At 43.7% G+C, this 25367-nt stretch overlaps 2 protein-coding genes across 7 annotated transcripts in view; both read right to left on the bottom strand.

Annotated features, from left to right (window-relative positions):
* DYNC2LI1 (dynein cytoplasmic 2 light intermediate chain 1) overlaps nucleotides 1–4171 on the bottom strand; it is a 49869-nt gene extending 45698 nt beyond the window's left edge. The window contains exons 1-2 of one of the 2 annotated variants that reach the window (XM_005296107.5): nucleotides 4026–4171; nucleotides 2285–2402 (exon numbers count right to left, since the gene is read on the bottom strand). In XM_005296107.5, the coding sequence (XP_005296164.2) occupies nucleotides 2285–2402; nucleotides 4026–4039 (132 nt within the window). In that variant the 5' untranslated portion in view covers nucleotides 4040–4171. Of the gene's footprint in view, nucleotides 1–2284; nucleotides 2403–3538 lie in introns of both variants that reach the window. The other variant, XM_042855160.2, reaches the window with a different exon arrangement.
* A 7402-nt stretch (nucleotides 4172–11573) lies between these two features.
* PLEKHH2 (pleckstrin homology, MyTH4 and FERM domain containing H2) overlaps nucleotides 11574–25367 on the bottom strand; it is a 118861-nt gene continuing 105067 nt past the window's right edge. For all 5 annotated transcript variants that reach the window (XM_005296103.4, XM_005296105.4, XM_005296104.4 and 2 more), the window contains 3 exons: nucleotides 21554–21640; nucleotides 13821–13958; nucleotides 11574–12688 (listed from right to left, as the gene is read on the bottom strand). In XM_005296103.4, coding sequence (XP_005296160.2) covers nucleotides 12506–12688; nucleotides 13821–13958; nucleotides 21554–21640 — 408 coding nt within the window. In that variant the 3' untranslated portion in view covers nucleotides 11574–12505. The remainder of the gene's footprint in view (nucleotides 12689–13820; nucleotides 13959–21553; nucleotides 21641–25367) is intronic.

The raw sequence follows: 25367 nt of genomic DNA, 5'->3' as shown, positions 1-25367 counted from the left end.
TTGTCCTTAACTATGCCGGCCATAGATTTCTCCTTACATCCCTTTGCTTCCTGTATCAATTTTCCTCAATTCCTAGCTTCTGATTTATATTCATTACTATCAACTTCCCCCTTCTTCCATTTGTCTTTATAATTTTTATAGCTACCTTCTCTTTCCCTCTAAACCAGGTTGTTTTTTTTTTAACTAATATAGCCATTCTTAACTGTAGCTTTTGAGTCACATAGGAAAGTGTTCTTAAACAATTCCCAATTATCATTCACATTTTTCTGATTAAGTTCTCCTGGCTGATTTCGTTCATGATTATTTTTGGCTTCGTGAAATTGGCCCTTTTAAAGCACTATGTATATGTTATTGGTCTGGACTTTATTGCACATTATAAATGTGATCAAGTCATGATCACTTGTACTTAAGTTACCATTAATTTTTTAGTTCTGTGATCTGTTCCTCTTTATCTGACAAGATGAAGAGCAACACAGAATTCCACTATGTTGGATGCGACACTTTTTGAGTTATAATACTGATTACCAATGCTCCTGAGTTAGACTTTTACTAATTAACATTCTGTGTTCAAAAATATCTTTGCATGGATGTGTTATATGACCAGATGTCAGGAGCTAAAAAATAGGACTGTATTTCTGTCTGCTGTTTTTTGGTTTGTTTGTTTTTTAAATGAAACTATACCTGCTATGTTTATTCACTGATGAAGAAGAATGGTTGTAGTCTGGCTTATTTCTAGCACAAAAGTGAGCTTCTGACAGAATAAAAAGGCATAAAATAGATACTCCTGGGGGAATTCTGTGCCACTGCGCATGCACAGATTTCATGTCCCCTGCAGATAGATTTCTTTGCTTTCCCGCAGAAAAATGACTTTCTGACAGGGAAGCAAAGGGAAGCTGCAAGAGCAGTCATGCACCACTCCCTAACAGAGCAGATACATCATTTCAGGCACCCGGAGCAGCCAGCAGAGAGATAAATCACCCCAAGGCTGGGGACACCAAAGCCAGTGGTTCCTACCCTGAGCCGGAATCAGCCACTAGTCCCGGCTGGACTGGAGGCAGGAGAGAACAGGCCTTCCTTTTCCCCTGCAAGGAGTGTCTGGGGCTTTGTCAGACACCCCCCCAGAAACCTCTGCCAGGAAGCTCAGCATCCTCCTCTGCTTCCTGCCCTCATCACTCCTCAACTGTGAGGGGAGGGATCACTGTACTGGGAGCTGCTCCCCCACCCACACAACTCCTATGCATCCGGACTTCCTTTACCCAGACACTGCTGCCAAGCCTCACCAGGTACATTCAAAACTTCCCTAGCCCTCCATACCCGAACCCCACCCCACTGCACCTCAACCCCTGCATCTAAATGCTGGAGGAATGGGGCCCCCTGCACCCAGATCCCCACCCCTACACCCAGACCCTCCCTGAGCTCCCTACAATCAACCCTCCACTGATGCCCCACCACCCGCACCACCCTGAGCCCCCACATCCAGACCCCCATACCACTAACTCCCAACTAGCTGCACCCAGACCACCACCCCACCAAGCCTCACTCCTCCAGGACCTGACCCCCACCCCGCTGAGCCCCCCAAAGCCAGACCCCTCCACTGAGCCCCAACCTTCACCTGGAAGCCCCTACAGAGTCTCATTGCCCCTATACCTGGAATCCCCCCAACGAGCCTCTGTGCATCCAGATCCCCCCCACACCTAGACCCCCCACTGATCTGCCTGCACCCAGATTGTCCCACACAGGATCTTCTCACCACACACCTGGATCCCCCCCACACTGAGCCCTTTCACACTTGGATCCTGCCTAGTTGAGCTGCCTGCCCCACACCTGGTGCACCTGATGCAGAGGGGCAGGGCCCCAGGGTGTTTCTGGGGCAAGCCAAGGCCTTGTGCAGTGTCAGGGTCGGGTGCAGCCTCACCGCCGAGTCCGTGTCCCGAGGGTAGGGGGGCTGCAGGGTGATCTCCCACCTTCCACAAGTCAGTAGCCTGTGCTTCCCACTGCCATGCTGGAACCTCTGCATTTATTTATTGACAAATACAACTTGCAGAATTTTAAAATATTGTGTGCAGAATTTTAAATTTTTTGGCGCAGAATGCCCTCAGGAGTAAATAGCATGAAACATTTCTAATTGTTCTGCACATGAATGCCAACCCTCTGCACAGATTCATATTGGGGAAGATTTCTTGTTTCTGCAATAGATATGGTATTGCATATGTTTTCAGTGGTATACAATATTTTCAAGGAAAGCACAGCAATCACATAAAATAAAGCATAGTATCAGTGTTACCCCATTTTTGTTTCCCATAAAGAGTAGTGATTTTTCCCAAACTTCCACTCCATCTCCATTGCCTTCAAGATTTTCTTTTTTCTCCACTTCAGCTTTAGCAATATCCCACAGAGTATCACTAATAGAGAAAACAAAATAAGATGTCTTATAATAATTAATAGAGATATCCCATCGCCTAGAACTGGAAGAGACCTTGAAAGGTCATTGAGTCCAGCCCCCTGCTTTCACTAGCAGGACCAAGTACTGATTTTGCCCCAGACCCCCAAGTGGCCCCCTCAAGGATTGAACTCATAACTCTGGGTTTAGCAGGCCAATGCTCAAACCACTGAGCTATCCCTCCCCATCTTCAGAAAACCTATTCATATTTCCCACTAAGGTTTGAAAGGACAAGTGAAGATTTTGAATACTACATTCTCTTTGCATATGAATACATCCTTGATCAGAACTAGCTATGCTTCAGTAAGGAAACTCCCCTTAGAAATCACAAATAAATCTGTGGAACAGAGAGGCATGATAGAGAAGTTTAGACCTGCAAAATCTCATACGTTTAGTAGATAAACTCCCTCATTTTGGAAGCAATTTTAAGAGTTTAATAGCTTGTTTCTCTGATAATTAAGGATTTTACTATGTGTTTCAATGCACCATGTACCATTTCACTAATGTTTTGTAACTTCCAATGTCAGTAGTAGGTAACTGCACATAGGGTATATCTGACGAGCACAAGTTGTGCACATGCCCGTCTACCCACGCTAGCTTGAATCATGCGAACGTGGGTAACAATAGCAGTGAAGACAGTGCAAGATAGGCAGTATAAGCCCGAGCTTGCTAGCCCACTCTGAAGTCTGTGCTGCACAGTCAGCTACCTGCACTAGCTGAATTCAAGCTAGCTCAAGCAACAGAGAGTAAAGGTGCCACAGGACTCTCTGTTGCTTTTTACAGATCCAGACTAACACGGCTACCCCTCTAAAGCTAGCTCAAGAAAGCTAGCCTGGGAACAGCTGTACAGACATATCCCTACACTAAGTAATTGAAGACACTTCCAAAAGCAGCTGTGGCCATCTGTCTATATGTAATGCTGAAGTTCCTCGAAGTCTTGCAGGTGTTTTAGCAGCTTCTATCACAAAGTATTAAATGTGGGGTCAGGGTACTTCCCCACTGATCCTTTATATGGAGGCTGGCAGCACATGGTGATGATGGTGACATTAACATCTCTGAAAGGCCACAAAAGATTAATGATTTCTGAGGGCAGCCTACGTTTCCGGAAGTGCTGAATACCCGTCCCAGGCTGGGACCCCCCGCGCTGCTCGCTTTGAAAACGTGGGCCGTGACGGCAGACCCTCTCCACTCTGATTTCATTGGCCTGCGGTGTCTTCCTGAGCCTGCTGGCGGAGGAAACAAGCTCCCAGAAGCCTCCCTCCGCCCCATCGCTGTCACAGCCCCGCTCCCCGGAAGGGAGGGGCCCGGCGGCGGCTCCACCTCTGTATCTCCAAAGCACCAATCTCCTCTGGGGCCCGTGGGGCGGGCGCAGAGGGGGTCTCCCAGCTCCCCGAGCGGTGCGAGCCCCGCGCGGGCAGGAGTGGCGGGGGCGGAGACGACCCAGCCCCGCACAGCGCGGCCCGGCCCGGGGCAGAAGGTGCTGGACGGAAGGGGAGGCAGCGGCTGAATGGATACAGAGGCGCCGAGCCCCCAACCTGTACCGGGAGCCCTGGGAGGAACGCGGCGGCCGCCGCCACCTCGTTACCTGGGTTTGGGCATCGCTGCTCAGGGGCCGCCGTGGGCCTGGGGGCGCTCTGACCTCAGGCCCAGCTCCTGGTCACCATGGGAACCACGCAGCTGCTGACATAAGACGCAGGAGCATCATGGGAGTTGTAGTTCCGTGGTGAGGGGGTGTGGCTCAGTGCTTGAGAACACAGGCAAGAGGCAATCTACGTCCGCTCACACAGACACTTCCCCTGCTTGAGTCCAGTCTTCCCCAGGCAGGGCAGGGGCTGGACTGGATAGGGAGCCCTTCCCTAGGGCTGCTGCGAAGAAGGCAGCTCATGAGGAGGGCTGGTCTACACTTAAAATTTAGGTCGACCTACCTAAACTGCTCAGGGCTGTGAAAAATGTCACATCACAGCTGTGCAGCATAGTTAGGTCACCCTAACTCCTACCCTAGAGGCAGCTAGATGGACACAAGAATTCTTCCATTGCTCTAGTTACTGCCTCTCCAGCATTGGAAAAGCCCTTTCTGTAGCTGAAGAGTCTACACTACAATGGAGTAACTGCAGCTGTAGCTGTAGCTGTAGTGTAGGTGTGCCCTGAGATGCCCCTTTCATCTACCACAAACATATTGTTTCCCTTCCTTGTGTCTTTTTTCACGTCTCCATCTCTCTTCATTTGTGTTTCTCCCTGGGAGCCAGGACTGCCCAAAACAACATCCTTGGAGACAGGGGGAACATCTCAATGGATGTCATTTTAGCTCCCAGAACAGCTGAGAGGCAGCAGAAGATACACATCCAGGATTTACATTAAAACAGAGATAACTTCTGTAGATCAAGGCCACTGTTTATTCTACTCATGTTGTCTTATTCAATAAACTTTATCTAAACTTTTCACTGAATAAAGTTAGCATTTTTAAATTTTACTTTTTCTATTTTTAATACATATTTTCACTGATTAGAAATGAGCTGCACCTGTTCATCTTCCCCAAAGATTATACAGCTCACTGAATAGTGCTTCCCAATTATTAGTAGTTCTTTGACCCATCTGATCACTCAAGTATCTTGTTACTGTAAATACCCTCATTATCAACCTAGAAGAATCATAGATGACAGGTTGGAAGAGACCTCAGGAGGTCATCTAGTCCAACCCCTTGCTCAAAGCAGGACCAACCCCAACTAAATCATCGGAGCCAGGGCTTTGTCAAGCCAGGCTTTAAAAACCTCTTAAGGATGGAGATTCCACCACTTCCCCAAGTAACCCATTCCAGTGCTTCACCACCCTCCTAGTGAAATAGTTTTTTCTTAATATCCAACCTAGACCTTCCCCACTGCAACTTGAAACCACTGCTCCTTGTTTTGTCATCTGCCACCACTGAGAACAGCTGAGCTCTATCCTCTTTGGAACCCCCCTTCAGGTAGTTGAAGGCTGCTATCAAATCCCCCATCACTCTTCTCTTCTGCAAACTAAATAAGCCCAGTTCCCTCACCCTCTCCTCATAAATCATGTGCCCCCCCCCATAATCATTTTTGTTGCCATCCGCTGGACTCTCTCCAATTTCTCCACATCCCTTCTGTAGTGAGGGCCCCAAAACTGATGCAATATTCCAGATGACCAACATGGTCAAACTCTTCTTCAGTCTTTTGTTTTCACTGAAGATAGCACAGTGATACCAGTCATACAAACAACTTTACTTTCAGGGAGAATTTGACCAACATATCGAATTTTTTATATATATATAAATTGGGAATGGCGCATAGAAAGTGTTTGCTGTCCAATGTCTCCTATCTGAATAAGTAGCTGACATGACAATTTCTAGGCTCTGTTTCACTTGGTTCACAAAACTCAGCAGTTATTGTTGATGGTGATAGTAATAATCTGTTTGCAACTATAGTGTGAGACATAGTTCAACATTGTGTAGCATTCAACGATTTTGGTTTTTTAGCCATTTATTCCTGTGAAGTTACTTCTTGTAAAAGGTTCTGAACTGGACAGCCCTGAAGACTGGAATTCTCTTTAACTAGAAAACTGGTTTCGCACAGGCAACATTGAGAATGAAAGCTTCCTCCCAGCAAGAGCATTGGTATTTTTTCTTATGTGAATTAATCAGACCACTAAACTCATGTGATACAGAGCACTGAATAGACATCAAATAATAGGAATTTTTGATCACTACTAAACTGAACTGGCTTTGAACTGACAACTTGGAGGTGAAAGGTTCTCTGATTAGGCTGCTAGAAAAATGTAGGCCAAGAATTTAAAAACTAGTGTGATGAATGTCCAACTTGATATACTTTATAGGGACTTGATTTTTAGAGGGGGATGCCGTGCATTTTCTGCAAATCAGTCCCCTTTAAGCTGTTTCAAGTTAGGCACACAAAAATGGAAGCAGACAAAAATCACAAGTCACTTTTGAAAACCATGGCTATAATCCATGTTTCAGAATAACAAAATAGTTAAACTGAAGAAAAGGGCAGGAATGAGTAAATATGCAAATCAGTAAATAAGCAAATGCATAAATATAGGCTAGGCAGAATTCAATTTTTATCTGTATAATTTTGTTAGCTAGTATCAATGTTTATTTTTAAGCACTTTTTTCTATTTTTATTGATTTTAAATTTCACAGCTGTGGGAAGTTAGCGGGGATCAGACAACGAGGGTTCAGATAATTAATGACTGTAGATAGCTAGATTCAGAGAGTTAAAGCTTTATAATCATTAAAACATAAACTGTCAACATATGTCAAAATATACAAATTAAATATCCTTAAATAAAACTCTAAGTTCTCAAAAAGCATTTTTCTTACTTTGCCTATCTGTAAATTACAATTATTATGGATGGAAATATTTTGTTGGTTTTGTGTGTTCAGTGAAATCAATGTTTACTGACATTTACTTGATAAAAATCTAATCCTTCCAAGCCTACATAAATACCAGTAGCATTGTTTTTAGCTTAATGTTACCTAAGTCTTAGAAGTGTTTTTCCCGGATACTTAAACCTCCTGGTTCACAAGATAACATCCTAATACTGGAATGAGTGAAATAAGCAGGTTTTTTGATAGAACTATTTTTATTGCAAAGGAATAAAACATGATTTGAAAAAACACGAGAAAATGTTATAACTATAATTCTTCATACAACATTGTTCTCCAGAAACAGATATATACAGTACTTCACTTTTTAACAACAACTAAAAAACAAAACAAAAAACTCCCCTCGCAGTTGCATAGAACTAGCGCTATGTCAGGAAATAATTGATCTTTCTTAAACATGATTAGATCTGTGATTTACACGGTTATGTAAAACAAACATTGTTTCCCTTACATCAAAACTGTATTCTTAGTTTAATTTTACCAACTTTAAATGACGTGTAAGATATTGAAGGCTTAGCAAAAGGCTTCAATAGTTTAAATTTCTTTGTTTAATATCCACTATATTGTTAGAACCCATAAAGTTTATGTGACTTGATATTTAAAAAAAATTAAAACCAGTATAAAACAAATGTCACTCTAACATTTTGTTTGCATTCATTTTGCTGGGTTTGCATAAGAATCTGACAGATCTCTTTGGTAGTTCCCTTATTTTTAGGCTTTAACATTTATATAAAAATTCCTTATACAAGTGAGTACTAAATATACTTAAGAATAAATACAAATACTCTACACATAAATTAAATGTGCTGCAATTACTAATTCATGGTGAGAGCTACAGGTTACATTACAACACATTGGTAAATTACACATAAAATTATTGTTTTTCCAGTAAGTTCAGTAAGATATACTAGAGATTTTTAGATGGCCATGTTATTCCCCACTCCTTTTAAAATGGCTATTTTTGTATTAAATAAACTAGTCAGACACAAAAAGCTTCAAAAGGAGCTACAATGAGGTTACCATTAAACTGCGCTCTTGAACCAATACTAAGTGTTCAGTAGTGTTCAGAGGAGTGGGTTAGAAACCACTGCCAATGGTTGTGCTTTCATCATGTGAAGTTACTCCAGTGAAATTGCTCTGTCATCTGATAAATATGTGGGATTCCCACTGAAATCAATGGGAATTTTTGGTTTCAGAGTAGCAGCCGTGTTAGTCTGTATCCGCAAAAAGAACAGGAGTACTTGTGGCACCTTAGAGACTAACAAATTTATTTGAGCATAAGCTTTCATGGGCTACAGCCCTCTTCAACAGATGCAATGGGAATTTTGCCACTGACCTCAATGGGGCCAGGTTTTTACGCCTGGAGTAAGAAAGCACAAGAATGTAAAATGGTCCAATCTGGAGGAGTCCCATAAAAATAACAATCTCTTCTTTCCCTGAGAATGTCTCATGGTTTTGGAGTCTGTGAACACACCCAAATCCAAGAAGAAAATTCTCCTCCCTCCTGCATAAAAACAATTTAATGATGCCTTTGTGGCTGAAACCAACCTGCTTTATAGCTATATTACTAATATATGTTACTACCCTGTACATCTGTAATATGTTGAACCAAACAATGATATAATACAGTTGGCACAATTATTCCCCCACACAGCATATTTGGCCGTACAGATGACCCATATAATATTTGGCCAATATTGATCTACAATCAATGCTCAAACTGGGGAACTATTGTGGAGCTGCACCACAAGTCTGAACTGAGAAGCAGGATGTAGGGGTATGGACAGAGGTGAAAGTAAGCCGGTCTGGTCCGGTCCGGCGTACCAGTAAGAACCGTACCATCAGGTCCCTGGGCTGGTCCCAGGGCTGGAGTAGTGGGCGGGCCCGGATTTTCCCCACTTGGCACTGGGGAAGTGGCTAAACAGCAGACTGTTTAGTAGTAGTGTAGTCACCACTAAGAGAAGTGGTTTGACAGGGACTATAGAGACATCCTGTGGAAGGTGGGAAGCACAGAGTGCGGCACAGCCAAAGGGCTGTATCACGAAGAGGACACCGCGGTCCTGGACATGGTTCCCTGAAGCAGAAGTGACGGTGGAGAGATTCCACCAGAAGAGGGCACACTGGCTAGAAGAGCTGATCCCCAGGATAGCCAGCAGGGGGTGCCACAGAGATGAGTCGCACCCTGTCACACGGGGGACGGGGGGGGAGAAAGAGGCACTCCCTGGATCCATTCAGTGAGGAGACATCTTGTTGTTGAGTGGGTGTATTTTTCATGAAAGATTAGATCTTTGTTCTGTAAAGCCAGCCAGCTTTACAACTGATTGAGCTTTGTGGGGGGAAAACCCACTTTATTAGACAGAAAGGGTAACTACTTATAAGTGTAGGCCCTAGTTAGTGTTTTATGATTTTGTTTGTATTGTAACAATTTGTTTTCATCATTTTCTCTTATTTCTAACAGAATCTCTCTTCTTTCTTAAATAAACTTTCTTTTGTATCTGTACAAGTGCTGTGTGTTATACAAGAGTGGTGGTTTAAGGTAAACTGGGGTAACACTGTTCCTTTGGGAGCAGAAGATCTGGGCTTTCTGTGAATAGCCAGTGTCAGGGGTTGGCTATCATAGGGGAATGCTTCAAGGAAACTGGGGGAGGGGGCACCTCAACCTGCAAGGCAAAGACAGAGCTGACATAGCCCAGAGGAGAGTGCTTGAGTGGCTGAGAGGCTGGCGGTATTAGGTAGCTAACACCCAGTTACCACAGACAAGACTCCCTCCAGCTAGAAACAGGGGTAACAAGGTGACTCACAATCTTGTTACCCTGAGAACTGTCACACCCTGAAAGGAGAGTCATTTTTGAAGTTTGGCAGGAGGGCTGTACTCACCTAACCAAGCAGAGGGAAACTGTGGTAGTAGCTACCCGGTACAATGATAAATAGGTAAATTACTGCTCGCAGAGGGAGTCAAATATTAAACAATATAGATTTTAAGAGTGGTCTTTCAAAAGACAGAGAAGAAGAGAAATATTATAACACTGTTCTTCAGTTGTACTAAGACGTACTGACTAAGAATCTGTATGAAGATTCAAAATGCTGTGTAAGGACAAAGTGGAGAGACCAGCTGGTTTGATATGGTCACTGGAATGTGACAGGGATGCACCTTAACACCTCTCCTCTTCTGCACTGTGATGGATTATGTGGTATGAAAAGCAACATCAAGCAACTATACAGGAATTATATGGAGTAGAGGAAAACTTCAAGGTCTCAATTTTGCAGATGACATTGCTCCATTGGACATAAAAGATGATACTACATAAAAGACCACTATCAACATCAAATGCGAGGCCACCAAAGTAGGATTAAGAATAAGCCAACAGAAAATGAAAGTAATCGAAAGACAAGTCGGTAATGATAGTGCCTAAGTGATCAACAGTGAAGAATACGGCATGGTTAATGAGTTTTTGTGTATCTTGGAAGTACAATTAGTTCCAGTGGCCTACCCCATAAAGAGGTGAAAGCAAGAACCAGGAAGACAAATGGAGCCTTTTTTGAGACTGGCAAATATCTGGAGAAAAAAGGAGACTGATACAAGAACCCAGATAAAGTTATACAATGCCATTGTGATACCCACATTATTATATGCTTCTGAAATTTAGCAAATGCTAGGAACCCACAACAGAAAACTTAATGCATTCCAGCAGAGAGGCTTGTGACGAATACTTTGTTTCCACTGGTGGGATAAAGTAACAGTTGCTGATCTGTTACAAAGGACCTGCCAGCAGGCCGCAGCGAGAATGATTTGAGATAGAAGGCTGAAGTAGTTTGCACATGTAGAGCCCTGTTTTGTGGTTAGAATAGAGCTCTGGATTTTTTTTAATCAGTTCTATCTTTTCTTCAAAATAAAAAATTTCTCTTTCTGCATATCACTAACAAGATGAGAGGAATTCCTTGACATTCATTACTAAGACATTGATCCTAAAAACACGTATGGATATGTGTGGCTCATTGACCTCAAAGAGACTATTCACATACATATAATTAAGAATGTGTTTCTTGTAGGACTGGGTTGTAGGGGGCTGATCCTGCACTTTTTACTTAATGTCAATGGGGACTTTGCCTGTGAAATGACTCAGCTAGTTATTCTCAGTTTATAGTTTCCAGGTCAGAGCTTTAACCTTCAGCACCATTAACAAAATACTGTAGGAGTCATGGAGACCAGTGGATTTAGCAGGATTTAGAAGGTGTTCAGAAGAATTAGGTGTCTTGTTAAGTGCTTTGTAGCATCCATGCTATGAATTTAGCTTTTAATCTCTTTCTCCAGTTTTTAAAAATAGAAGAATGCAAATTATGTCCTTTATAATCTGGTCTCAGTCCTTCAGGAATATAAAATCTGCCTTGTGTAAGGGGCAAGCACCATGAGATGGATTCCATACTTTTTTAAAATGATACCATAAACGGAGATTATTAATCTTCAGAGGTTACAAATTCAGCATTATAACATTACTCCAGGTTCTAGAATAAACCATGAGGGATAAAACTCATGTTTAAGTGATACATGTCCTTGATAACTAGCATTAGTGGCAAACAGAAATTAAGAAATATATCTGCAAGGTCAATGGTTTGTTTGAATTGAATCTCTTAAATGTTTTTCTAGTGGGCAAGAGACCCTCATACTAATATTATGGTGTGAAAGGCATGGATTAAATATGAAAAATGCTAAAACAATGACAAGTAGAACACTTTATTGTATTAGGCTTATATTTACAAAATACTATGCTATACTACTGTACAGTATACACATCAAACATTTTATGAAGTCTGTCTCCAAGTTTACATGTACCTATTCATATAAGTGCTTTTTATATTGTGTTTGTGGTTTGAATTCTAACTTACTCATTTCTCAACTATGCTATTTAAAGAAGGGGAAAAACTAGCAGGCCAAACTGATTTTTTTTTAAATATCCATTATGTTTTCTACAACATATGCCCAATTTAGATTTAGAAAATCAAAAAGAAGAATTGTGTAGAAACTACCAGCCCATTGCTGCGGCTCACACAAGTAAATTGTTGTATAAGAGAAGACATTTATAATAAATTATTAGATGTATGATCAATGATGTGCTGCCAATACTTTTTTAAAAGGGCTTTCACAAAAATGTCCCCTTTAGACTGTGTCCCGAGGTGCTTGTATTGCAGACAAGAAGGCGTGAGGGAGTGGAAAATACATATATCTGTTTTCCCATTTAAACAAAAATGCTTTCTCATAACCAAGTTTATGCAACTTGCATAATTTGAAAAATAAGGGTGGAGAGGTGAAGACATAGTCCTCCCTGGGGAAATGTCTTTAAAATCCCTGACACTTACTGAAATCACTTCAAAGGCCAACTCTCCACCCACAAAAGAAGCCTCTTCGGAAGTATTTTTGAATCCATGTTCAGAAATGGGGTGAGCTTCATCTGATAGGGTAATCGCCCCATCTGCAATTTGTTTGCAGAGTTTTAACAGGGGCCTCTTTAACTAAAATGAATGGAAACCAGTCCACCTTTCTTGGCTTGTATTACAAACTAGCATATAATGTATATCTGGCACATCTAAAGACGTTCAGTCAATATAGGAAGCATACCAAAAGCATACATTTTCATAGGTATCTGTTCCTTTCATAACAAAGTAGGACCTTTGGTTGGTCTGCTGTTCGAAAGAAGCGGCTGACTCCCCATTTCCTTGGTTTTCTGTCCTGTTTGAGGCGAGAACAGTGCTGGAGCAGACAGATGATGAGCAGCCCCCTTTTGCTGATGGAAGTGGTTAATATAGCTAGCAATCAGTAGAGTGATCTCAAGAATCTGTAACAAGAAACACACTATAATCTGTATCTGGAAAAATATAACTTGTGTTTTGACCTTGAAGAAATAGCTAAGTTTTTAGTGAGCGACTGACATTATATTTTTATATAAGTTCTTATATTTTATCAAAGAAATTATAGATGGGAAAAATACCTGTTAGGGTTATGGTTATCTTGCCTATCTCTCTGCCAATGCAGGATTACTCCCTAGAGTAAGTACATGGAGTGTTTTGTCCTGCACAATTTTAAATTATTCAAGCAACTCAGTTTCCATCACTTCTTTAGGAGAAAGTTCTACACACCAATACATGTCTCTTAGGGAATAATTTTACTACATGCAGCCTAACTTTTCCTATGCAGTGTTGTATGTCTCCTGCACAAGTGTTAAAGATGCAGTCCAAATGGGCTGACACCCAGGTGGCTGTGTTTTTTCCCCCAAAGATCTGGGAGGCTGTGCACCATGCCTTCTCCATGGAACCGCCAAAAAATTCCTCTTTAAAGGGAAGATTTGATAGAAAATCACTATTTCTTGAACTGTTTGACATACACGTGTGCATATTTCTATGAAGAGACACAATTTTTAACTGAAGTTATATGCAGGAAACTATGATCCTACTGGTAGGTTGTTCTGGCTTATAGAAACTAAAGTTTCACTCCTTAGTCATAGCTGAAATTCTGCTTTTATTTGTTTTGTTCAGGCTGGTAGGCAATATTAGCAGTGAGAGAGAGTCTAGACTAATATTAGCAAAAGAGTTCCTTAGTCCTAGAATTTTGGAGAAGTGTATAACCTTTTGGAAGGCCATCATAAAATAGAGACATTGCTTTAATGGAGACCCAAACATTTTTTTTAAATTGCACCTATACTGATTTTTAGGCACTGTATATACTTCCTGTCTTTTATCTCCCTAATTGTCCTTGTCTGTAAAGTCTGGAACTCTGGGGAAAGGGTCATTAAAACAAAAAAACTGACTTTTATGTTTTTAATTGCTTCCCCCTCTAAATTCATTATGCAAAAGTTAATAACCGGAGGATGTTTTGAACAGCAGGTGCTGCACAGCAGGTGCATATACACAAGGGTACTTAAGTACCAAGAGGCAACAAACACTGGAAATGATTTCGGCTACTGTACCAACCTTTGGTTTTGCCATGGCAAAAAGGAGTTTTTCGTTTGGCTTGTCTTTTGACTGAGCATTGTTAACTACCAGCATAAAGTCATCTTGGTAGCCTCCAAAGGTCATCAGACTTTTGTGTACATATGTAACTATTAATCGCTTTAAAGAAAGAAGAAAGGAAAAAACAGTTTCATGTATACAGAAAAATACAGGGAAAAAGACTACATTGAATACTTCTTCAAACATAATTACTCATCTGATTTCAAAACACTGTTTTCAGCCCCTGTTGTAGAATTTTGAATCTAATTGCAAATTATGTGCCTGTTTCTCTCAGGCCTTCATTGTGAGAGACTTCTGCTTTCATGAGTGGCCCTGTTTCTAATTAATGTAATATATATTTAGTTTAATGGTTACAATTTTTGAGTTTGAGTTTGAGTTCAGACACACAACTTACATTACAAATGAAAGGCCCAATCCGACTCCCATAGAAGTCAATGTTAAGAGTCCCATTGGGAATTGGATCAGGCTCTAAAGAAGTTGAATCTCAGGGTCCAAACTTTCAAAAAGGATTTCAATATAATCTTTGTCAGGGCTGGTGCAAGGAAGTTTCGCGCCCTAGGCGAAACTTCCACCTTGTGCCCCGCCCCCCAGCCCTGCGGCAGCTCCCCGCCCTGAGGCGCCCCCCCCCCACGGCAGCTCCCCCCCGGGGAGCCATGCAGCAGCTCCCCACCCCAGCTCACCTCTGCTCCGCCTCCTTCCCGAGCACGCCGCCCCCGCTCTAATTCTCCTCCCCTCCCAGGTTTGCGATGTTAAACAGCTGATTGGTGCTGCAAGCCTGAGAGGCGGGAGAAGTGGAGCGGTGACTGCGTGGTCGGGGAGGGGGCGTAGGAACACTGTAAAAAAAAATTGGGGGCACCGCTTTTTGGTGCCCCCAAATCTTGGTGCCCTAGGCAACCGCCTAGTTTGCCTTAATGGTAGCACCGGCCCTGATCTATGTGTATACAAGTGATATATACCACATTAGCAAAACTATTTGTGCTCACAAATGGGGATAAAATTGGTGGTTTGTTCACAGTACTAGTAGTGCACAAAACCTTCTGCATGGAGAGAAGCAGCACACTTTGAATTTTTGGCCCGTATTATTCAACACACAACTCTGGACATGTAGCTTTTGAGTCACTGCCATTTGTTGTGCTGATTCATACCTAATATTATATCAATCAATATGGATAGTGTTTCAATACAGATATGCACATTTTAAATTATCATGAGAAAATATCTGTACAGTAATTATTTTAATCTCCTGGGTACCAAACTCCTTTTTGCCCTTGTTTTTTGACTAGCAAAATTGTAAAAGACAGGCTTACCCTAACTTTTTCCCCATTACATTTTGTGTTAGGTTTGCCTGAATTTTCCAGGAAGAGGTCAGAACCTCCAGTGAGGCTGCCCTCAGCTGCACCTGCTCAGTGCTCCTAATACCCTACTGAGCCGGCCAGGCTGCCTGACGGACCATCCTGCCTGATTGGCTGAGGAATCCTGCAGGCTGGTTTTGAAATCTAGCAGCAGTAGCTCACAGGCTGCTCAATGCCCACACCCACAGACTGTCTCCCCATTCTTGTCTCTCCAAGCCCTGCTCCTGCTCTGCTCCTCCACAGCTCCAGCCCAAAGCTGGGTACAGGACAGGTTCTGTTCCCATCCTGTTCCAGCCTCACTCCTGTCTCAGAAGAGAAGGTTATTCACCTTGTGAAGTAACTGAGGTTCTTTGAGAGGGTTGACCCTGTTGGTGCTCCACTTTAGGTGTGTCCATGTGCCCTCACTTGCAATTGGAAATTTATAGTAGCAATGCCTGGTTGGGTCATGCGTGTGCCGTTGCTGTCTCGTGCCGCCTCAGTTCCTTCTCTACCACAGAAAATCTAGCATGAAACTCCAAAGCAAAGGGGAGGAGAGAGGGTAATGAAGCACCCATAGGGACAACCATCTCAAAGAACCTCAGTTACTGCATGGGATGAGTAACCTTCTCTTCTTCTTTGAGGAGTGTCTCTGTGGGCACTCCATTTTAGGTGACTGTTGAGCAGTGCCCCAGTAATTTTCTAAAGGTTTTCGTTCTTGCAATGTAGAAGGCTAATGCTCTTCAGACGTCCAGGGTGTAGAGTGATGCCTCTCTTTTGTCTGCATGAGGTTTTGGAAAAAACGCAGGTAAGTAAATGGGTTGGTTTAAATGAAAAGAAGGGGGAACTTGCAGTAAGAATTTGGGGTGTGGTCTTACAGTAATTTTATCTTTTAAAGAAAGTTGCGTATGGAGGGTGTGCTATTAGGGCACCTAGTTCTCCCACACGTCTAGCAGACCTAATGGCAATGAGGAAAGCCATCTTCATAGATAGATGGAGTAATGAACACTTGGCCAGCGGTTCAAACAGGGTTTCTGTAAGTCCATGTAAGACCAGGTTGAGGTCCCACACAGGAGCTGCGGTCCTTATTTCAGGGTAAGTGTTCTTAATGCCTTTGAGGTAGTGTTTGGTTGTTGGGTGGGCAAATATGGTGACCCCATCCACCTTATTGTGGAAAGCCGTGATAGCTGCAAGGTGTATCTTGACAGAGATTGTGGAGAGTCCAGTTTTTTAGTTCTAATATGTAATCCAATACTCTTGGTAAAGGAGAGGATGTTGGTATGATTTGTTTGCTCTGGCACCATATGCTGAACCCTTTCCATTTAGGAGCATATGTCTTTCTTGTATTTGATCTATGGCTGTTCAATAAGAGGTCTTTTACTTCCTCCGAGCAGGTTGTTTCATTTTCTCTCAGCCATGGAGTAGCCATACCTTGAGGTTGGGTTGGTGGATGTGTCCACATCTTGGGAGAAGAGCTGAGGTATTAGAGGAAGATTTTGAGGTGGGCATGCCACTATCTTTAATAGGTAAGGGAACCATGTTTGCCTGGGCCATGTAGGTACTATTAGGATGACTTCTGATTTGTCCCTCCTGATCTTATGTATGACCTGGTTAGGAGTGGGGTCGGAGGAAATGCTACTCCTGGGGGAATTCTGCGCCACTGCACATGCGCAGAATTTATTTCCTACAGATTTATTTGCTTCGCCGCAGAAAAATGACTTTCTGATGGGGAAGCAAAGGGAAGCCGCAAGAGCAGTCATATGACCCTTTCCAGCAGTATGTTTTGAGTGCCCAGGGCAGCTGGCAGAGAGGTAAATCACTGTGGGCCAGGGAGCAGGACTGGGGAAGACCCAGCTTGTGGCTCCTTCCCTGCGCCAGACTCAGCTGGGCTGGGGAGGACGGGACTTCCTCTTCCCCTGCACGGCATCCAGGGCCATGTCAGATCCACCTCCAGATTTCTCACCCAGCTGTAGGAAGCTCTGCAAACTCTACACTCCCCCCCCCCCCCGCCCCGCCACTTCCTGCATCCATCGCTCCTCAGCTGCAGGCGGAGGGATCCCTGTACAGGGAGCTGCTCCCCCATCTGCCCAACCCCCGTGCATCCAGACCCCCTCATACCCAGACATCTGGACCCCCCACACCCAGATTTTCTGGCCGAGCTCTATCCCCACTACACCTAGACACCCCTCCAAACTGAGCCCCATCCACCTTCACCTGGACCACCCTGTAGACTCCCATTACCATTGCACCCAGAACCCACAACAAGCCCCTGTGCATCCAGATCTCCCTCGCACCCAGATCCCCCACTGAACTGCCCGCACCCAGATTGACCCCACAGAACCCTCTCAATCCACAAATGTCGAAGGTTGGGTTGGGATTTGTTGTTATCTGGTTTGTCTTTTCCTGTGTGGCTGTGTGTATGGTGGTGACCTGAATCTCTGCATATAATACTTGCCCTGTTTCTTATTTGCTGGTGTATAGCTGTCTAGGGATTTTAGTGTTGCCCTTGAATCTTTCAGGATACGAAGGGACTCATCTGTTTTGGCTGCAAATAGTTTTGGGTGTTCAAAGGGCAGGTCCTTGACCTTTACCTGCTCCTCTCTCAGGAACCCCGAGAGAGGGAACCATGATGCATGGCTCATGACCACCGATGTTGCAATGGAGCCTGCTGCCATATCTGTGGAGTCAAGTGAGGCCTGCAGTGCTGTCTTGGCAATGAGATTACTGAAGGTCATGTTGGCCTTGAATTGCTCCTTATTGATAGCTTACCAGAAAACAAAAAATTCGGACATTTTGGAAAATATTGTGTGTGTATTTTGATAGCAAGGCTTCATAATTAGCTATTCGAAACTGCAACGTTGCAGATGACTATGCCCTGAGACTGAAGAGGTCTAGCCTCTTCCATTCCTTGTCATAAGGGGTTGTTCTGGTATGGTGTTGCCTTCCCCTCTCATTTACTGCATTCACCACTAAAGAGTTTGGTGTGGGGTGTGTAAACAAGAACTTCATTGCTTTAGATGGTACATAGTATTTTTTCACATCTTTTCCATGATGGAGGTGCTATTGCTGAGGTCTGCCAGATAGTTTTTGGCAGGCTCCATGATAGCACTACTGATTAACGATGCTATTTTTGCCAAGGTAGATGTCTGAAACAGATCCAGTAATTTAAGCTGTGATTCAGGTACCTTCTCTAAGGATATATCCAGGGACTCTGCCACCCTTTTGAAGAGCTCGTGGAAGTGCTTAAAGTCGTCCCTTGTGGTGGGGGATTGAGGCATTATAGTTTCGTCCGGTGATGAAGATGACAGGTTCGTCAGTGGTAAGGCTTCCTGGTCTGAAGTTTCCTCATTCATCTCCTCCTTGGTTTCTGAGGGTCCTAGTATGGGTGATGATGGAGAACGTGGCGCTCTCAATCTTGGTGGGCTTGTAATATAGTGCCCTGTATGCTGCCCAGGGGTCCCAGTAGTGCCAATCTGATGGGAATGTCATGGAAGGTGGGACCCATGGATGCCCGTACCAGCTAGTTGCCTCTGAAGATGAGTGGTGTCCTGTTTGGTGGGACAGTTCTGCTATGGGTGAGGAGTGATGAGGTGCATATATTTTCCTTTCATCCTCCTCCTCGTCCTCACTGGAAAGAGGGGGAGCAGAGCTAGGTGGAGTGGTCAGGTGGCTCGGTACCAATCAAATTGGAGTGCCATCGGTACCAAGGAGCGGGGATTCTGGTGTTGAAGAGACCAGTAGATCTGTGTGTCTTAAGAATATTGCTGCAATACGAGGAATGGCGGTACTTATGTCGGTGTTGCTGGTGGCACTGATATGTGAATTGTAGCCATCGGTGCTGAGGGTCTTGTGCTATCCAGTGTAGGTACTGCAGATGGTGCCAATGCGTTGCTTGGTACCAAGTGTCTCTTCATCTCCATCAGTACCAAGGCAGAGGGTTTTACTTTGCCTTTTGAGCCTCTGGCAGAGCTTGCCTGCTTAGCATCTTTTGCTCTCTGGGTACTCTGGGTACTTGTGGTACTGGATGGTCCTGGTGTCTTGGAGTCTGACGTACCCGGCGCCGTCGGTACCAATGTGGTCTCGGCAGTAGGGGAGTGCTTTTTCTTAGCTGATTCCCACAGAGGTGAAGTCTGAGCCTATTTTTTTGTAGCCTTCCTGGGAAAATGCTCTTTAGTAGGAGCTATTGTGGCAGAACCTTTATCAAAGGCTGCCAATGGCAAAGGGAGTCCTTGACTTGGGATCTGAGGCTGGTTGCAGAGATTCTTCCATCATAAGTAGCATAAGTTATAGATCCTTCGCTTTCCTTGTTCTGGCCTTTAGATTATGGCAATGCGAGCACTTCTGAGGTATGTCTCACCAAGACAACAGGATAAGCTGTGCATGTCCGTCAGAAATAGGGATTGACAACCTGCACATCAGACAGCATTTGAATCCCGGAGAGCTGGGCATGCCAGAGAGTCTTCTGTCCCAGAATGAGAGGGGGGAACAGTAAAACTATAGAAAACTTAAACTTATTGTCCTAATAAGGGAGATAAGGATAGAATATTTTTTTAAAAATAAAATAAGTAGGAAGGGTGAGAATAAATAACTTCCTAATTGCTAACTTAAGCTTTACCTATAAAGGTATTTTATACTAAAAAAAAGTAAGAAGCGCTGCTAAGTGCTCCGACTCAAGCCAAAGGCGGTAGAGAAGGAACTGAGGGATGCTTGGTCGTGCAGCACTATGTAACCTCCTGAGGGGGCACAAGAGGCACCGGTGCATGCGCGATCCAACCAGGAACTGCTACTACAAATCTCCGATTACAAGAGCAGGGCGCATGGAAACCTAAAGTGGAGCACCCACAGGGACATTCCTCAAAGAAGAACCAGCCTTGCTCCTGCCTTCCCTGACTCCTGGTAATCCGGCTCCGACCCTCGGCTCTGACTCTTGACTCCACCTCAACCCTTGATTCTGGCATTCGGACTCTGACTTCGGTCCCGACTATTGGCTCTGATTCCTGACTTTGACTCTGTCTCAACTCTTGGCTTTGGTGTTCGAACTCCAATCAGTAGGCCTCGCTCCCTAGTCCCACTCTGACCCCTAGGCCTGACTGCCTATGACCTGGTCCACTGACAGATGCCAACCTTACGGGCTGAGAAACACAGTTGTATGTTAAGAAAGACTGAGCTGGATCAGAACTTAAATTGAAGACCTTCATGGAGTGAGAAGGGTGTTGATGGAACACCATGCTGCAGCCTCTATTTCCTCTCAATCTGCTTGATTGCTCTTCTCCCTCCTCTTTTCATCTTTTAATATTTATTACATTTGTCTAATTCCTCTATACCAGGGGTTTGCAAACTTCATTGAACCACGACCCCCTTTTGACAACAAATTAGTTCACGACCCCAAGAAAGGGGGGACCGAAGCCTGAGCCTGCCCAAGCCCCAGTGCCTTGCAGGGGGCCTGCAACCTGAGGGCTGAAGCCCTCAGACTTTGGCTTCAGCCTTGGGCAGTTGGGCTTGGGCTTCAGCCCCAGCCCCAGCAAATCTAAGCCAGCACTGGTGACCCCATTCAAAGGGGGTCGCAATCCCCTTTGGGGTCCTGACCCACAGTTTGAGAACTGCTGCTCTGTACCTATCTTTAAATACAAAGGCAGGTTTTGAGCAAAAGTATACATTTTTGTTATGTTAGAGATTTTAATTAATCAAGGAAATTCAGTGTCAACATTCTGATAGCAACATTTAATTCTACCCCCTTGGAAAGTTGAATTAAAACAGGGAGCCTCTCAGGTACACAAGATTAACACCAGTGCCACTCCATTGATTTCAGTGGAGTTACTACTGCTTTACACCACTGTAAGTGAGAAAAGAATCAAGTCTTTAATTACATGACTAAACAACACAGGGCAATATGACATACTATTCAACAAATATAATGGGAATAATCATATTATGTAACTGTAAATGCATTTATGTATCACTTTCCATTAGTGCATATTGTCTTATGAGTGATCATTTAAATGAAAGCCTCAAGTAGGAAGAGTTCAGGTTGTTGTAGGAATCTTATCTATGAATTTCCTTTTATCATTTAATTTACTAGTTTGATATATAAAATGTTTCCCTGAGAAAGATGATAAATACCAAGCAAAGTAATCAAGAGGTACTTCCACCATCAGTACTAATATAACCATGGCAGTAACTTTAAAAATTTTATAGTAACAAACTTACGCTTTAAGAGACAAACTGCGCATCTAAGTATACAGGACCAATTTCAGCCCTGGTGTAATTTCATTTAAATCAGTGGCAATACATCAAGAATGAATTTGGCCAATATATTCACTATTAAAATATATTTAAATTTAAACTAAAACTGTTTTTTTCTTTTACCAGAAAGCTGTATTCTAGAATGCTTATGCCATCTTCATGTACAACAAGCCATACGTAGGAACTCTCAAGTGTGGATGTTGTTAGAGGCTACAAAAAGAGAAACAGCATTCCATTACACATTATAAATGGAGCTAGCTTTAAATAGTAACTTAATTAAAAGACTCAGACATTTTAAAATTTGTCAGATATCACACCAAAATATAAGGGAGCAGAAGTGCTGCAAAGAAGTTAGGGTATATATTTTAGGATTATTTGAAGGGAAATAAAAACCGAAAATTACCTCACAGCTTATTTACCAGACCTGTGTTGTGATTTGTGTCCCCAAGGGTGAAGCATGACATGAACATTTATTTAGGTTATTGATTTTTAGGGTTTTTATTGCTGCAGAACTTCAGACTCAATTTCTTTATTATTCACGTCTCAATCAATACTGTCTTCTTTAGTAACAAAGTTGTGGGATGTTTAACAGTGATTTAGATGTCAGCAAGGGAGAATCTGCTTGAAATATATTCTGCACATTTAATCTCTATTAATGCTTCTAAGGACAAAAACCCAACTCCCATTTAAGTCTTTAATAGGAGTTGAATCAGACCCAAAAAGTATTAATTTAAAAAGGCTGCTTCAAAACAAGGAAAAAGATAGTGAGAGGATGCTGTGTGGAATGATATTAGAATGCAGGGGAGACATGGGCTAGAAATTATTAGGATTTACTTATTAAGATTATTAAAATTCATCAGTGTATTACTTAATCCAAGCAGTAACCGTTTGTTTGAAAAGTGTGAATTGGGAGTGCTTTGTTCCAGGTGGGCCTTGAGTGGTTGATTAGAGGGAAGTCAGTGTTTGGTACTGCAGGCACAGCATGCTGAAGAATCAGAGAGGGCAGTGCAGAACGGGGAAGAATATTGGCAGCATGTGACCTCCAGAAGAAGAAAGAGGAGAACCCATGTACCCCCAATGCAGATAGCGGTAAGAAATCGTTTTCAGGGTCTCTGCACAGGTACTACGACGGAGAATGGTTTGGAAGAGTCATCTGAGAGAAGGGATCAGAAGGAGACCCCATCGAATGGAAGGCATGAGATGCACTGTCCTAGGGATGTGGGTTCCACAACCATTACTCCCAAGAGGAGGAAACGGGTGGTGGTGGTCAGGGACTCCCTCCTAAGGGGGACAGAGTCATCCATCTGCCGTCCAGACCAGGAAACTCTAAGTGTGCTGCTTGCCTGGAGCTAGAACTCAGGATGTGACGGAGTGTCTGCCGAGACTAATCAAGCCCTCAGACTGCTACCCCTTCCTACTTCTCCACGTGGGGACCAATGATACTGCTGAGAATGATCTTGAGCAGGTCACTGCAGACTATGTGGCTCTGGGAAGAAGGATAAAGGAGTTTGAGGTGCAATTCATGTTCTCGTCCATTCTCTGTTGAATGAAAAGGCCCAGGTAGGTACCATCGAATTGTGGAGATAAATGGATGGTTGCACAGGTGGTGTCGGAGAGCGGGCTTTGTATTGTTCGACCACGGGATGTTGTTCCAGGAAGAAGGATTGCTAAGAAGAGATGGGATCCACCTAACGAGGAGAGGGAAGAGCAAAGAGCATCTTCGCAGGCAGGCTTGCTAACCTAGTGAGGAGGGCTTTAAACTAGGTTCACCGGGGGATGGAGATCTAAGCTCTGAGGTAAGTGGGGAAGTGGGATACTGGGAGGAAACACAAGGCAGAGGGTGCAGCAGGGGAGGCCTCCTGATTCATACTGAGAAACTAGGGCAATTGGCTAGTTATCTTAAGTGCCTGTACACGAATGCAAGAATCCTTGGAAACAAGCAGAAAGAATTGGAAGTCCTGGCACAATCAAGGAACTATGATATGATTGGAATAACAGAGACTTGGTGGGGTAACTCACATGACTGGAGCACTGTCATGGATGGGTATAAACTGTTCAGGAAGAACAGGTGGGGGAGAAAAGATGGAGGAGTTGCACTGTATGTAAGAGAGAAGTATGATTACTCAGAGCTCCAGTATGAAACTGGAGAAAACCTGTTGAGAGTCTTTGGGTTAAGTTTAGAGGCGAGAGCAACAAGGGTGATGTCGTGGTGGGAGTCTGCTATAGACCACCAGAATGGGAGGATGGGGCTTTCTTCAGACAACTGACAGAACTTTCCAGATCACAGGCCCTGGTTCTCATGGGGGACTTCAATCACCCTGACATCTGCTGGGAGAGCAATACAGCAGTGCACAGACAATCCAGGAAGTTTTTGGAGAGTGTTGGGGATAACTTCCTGGTGCAAGTGCTGGAGGAACCAACTAGGGGCCGTGCTCCTCTTGACCTGCTGCTCACAAACAGGAAAAATTGGTAGGGGAAGTAGAAGTGGGTGACAACCTGGGTAGCAGTGACCATGAGATGGTCAAGTTCAGGATACTGACAAAAGGAAGAAAGGAGAGCAGCAGAATATGGACCCTGGACTTCAGAAAAGCAGACCTTGATCCCTCATGGAACTGACAGGCAGGATCCCCTGAGAGGCTAATATGACAGGGAAAGGAATCCAGGAGAGCTGGCTTTATTAAGGGCGCAGGAACAAACCATCCGGATGTGCAGAAAGAATAGCAAATATGGCAGGCGACCAGCTTGCTCAACAGAGAAATCTTCAGCAAGCTTAAACACAAAAAAGGAAGCTTACAAGAAGTGGAAACTTGGACAGATAACTAGGGAGGAGTATAAAAATATTGCTCGAGCATGAAGGCCAAAGCACAATTGGAGTTGCAGCTAGCCAGGGATGTGAAGGGTAACAAGAAGGGTTTATACAGGTATGTTAGTAACAAGGTGATCAGGGAAAGTGTGGGACCCTTAATGAATGGGGGAGGCAACCTAGTGACAGATGATGTGGAAAAAGCTGAAGTACTCAATGATTTTTTTGCCTCTGTCTTTATAGACAAGGTCAGCTCCCAGACTGCTGCATTGGACAGTACAGTATGGGGAGGAGGTGAGCAGCCCTCAGTGGTGAAAGAATAGGGTAAGGACTATTTAGAAAAGCTGGACATGCACAAGTCCATGGAGCCGGATCTAATGCATCTGAGGGTGCTGAGGGAGTTGGCTGATGTAACTGCAGAGCCATTGGCCATTACCTTTGAAAACTTGTGGCGATCAGGGGAGGTCCCGGACAATTGGAAAAAGGCAAATATGGTGCTCATCTTTAAAAAAGGGAAGAAGGAAAATCCGGGAAACTACAGACCGATCAGCCTCACCTCAGTGCCTGGAAAAATCACGGAGCAAGTCCTCAAGGAATCCATTTTGAAGCACTTGGAGGAGAGGAAGATGATCAGGAACCGTCAACATGGATTCACCAAGGGCAAGTCATTCCTGACCAACCTGATTGCCTTCTATGATGAGATAACTGGCTCTGTGGATATGGGGAATGCGGTGGACATGATATACCTTGACTTAAGCATAGCTTTTGATACGGTCTCCCACAGTATTCCTGCCAGCAAGTTAAAGACGCATGGACTGGATGAATGGACTATAAGGTGGATAGAAAGCTGGCTAGATCGTCAGGCTCAACAGTTAGTGATCAATGGCTCAATGTCTAGTTGGAAGCCGGTATCAAGCGGAGTGCCCCAGGGGTCAGTCCTGGGGCTGGTTTTGTTTAACATCTTCATTAATGATCTGGATGATGGGATGGTTTGCACCCTCAGCAAGTTCGCGGATGACGCTAAGCTGGGGGGAGAGATAAATACCCTGGAAGGTAGGGATAGTGTCCAGAGTGACCTAGACAAATTGGAGGATTGGGACAGAAGAAATCTGATGACGTTCAACAAGGACAAGT

This window comes from Chrysemys picta, chromosome 3 (assembly GCF_011386835.1).
Source record: "Chrysemys picta bellii isolate R12L10 chromosome 3, ASM1138683v2, whole genome shotgun sequence".
In the NCBI taxonomy this organism is placed as follows: domain Eukaryota; kingdom Metazoa; phylum Chordata; order Testudines; family Emydidae; genus Chrysemys; species Chrysemys picta.
This window is presented reverse-complemented; position numbering and strand designations above follow the sequence as displayed.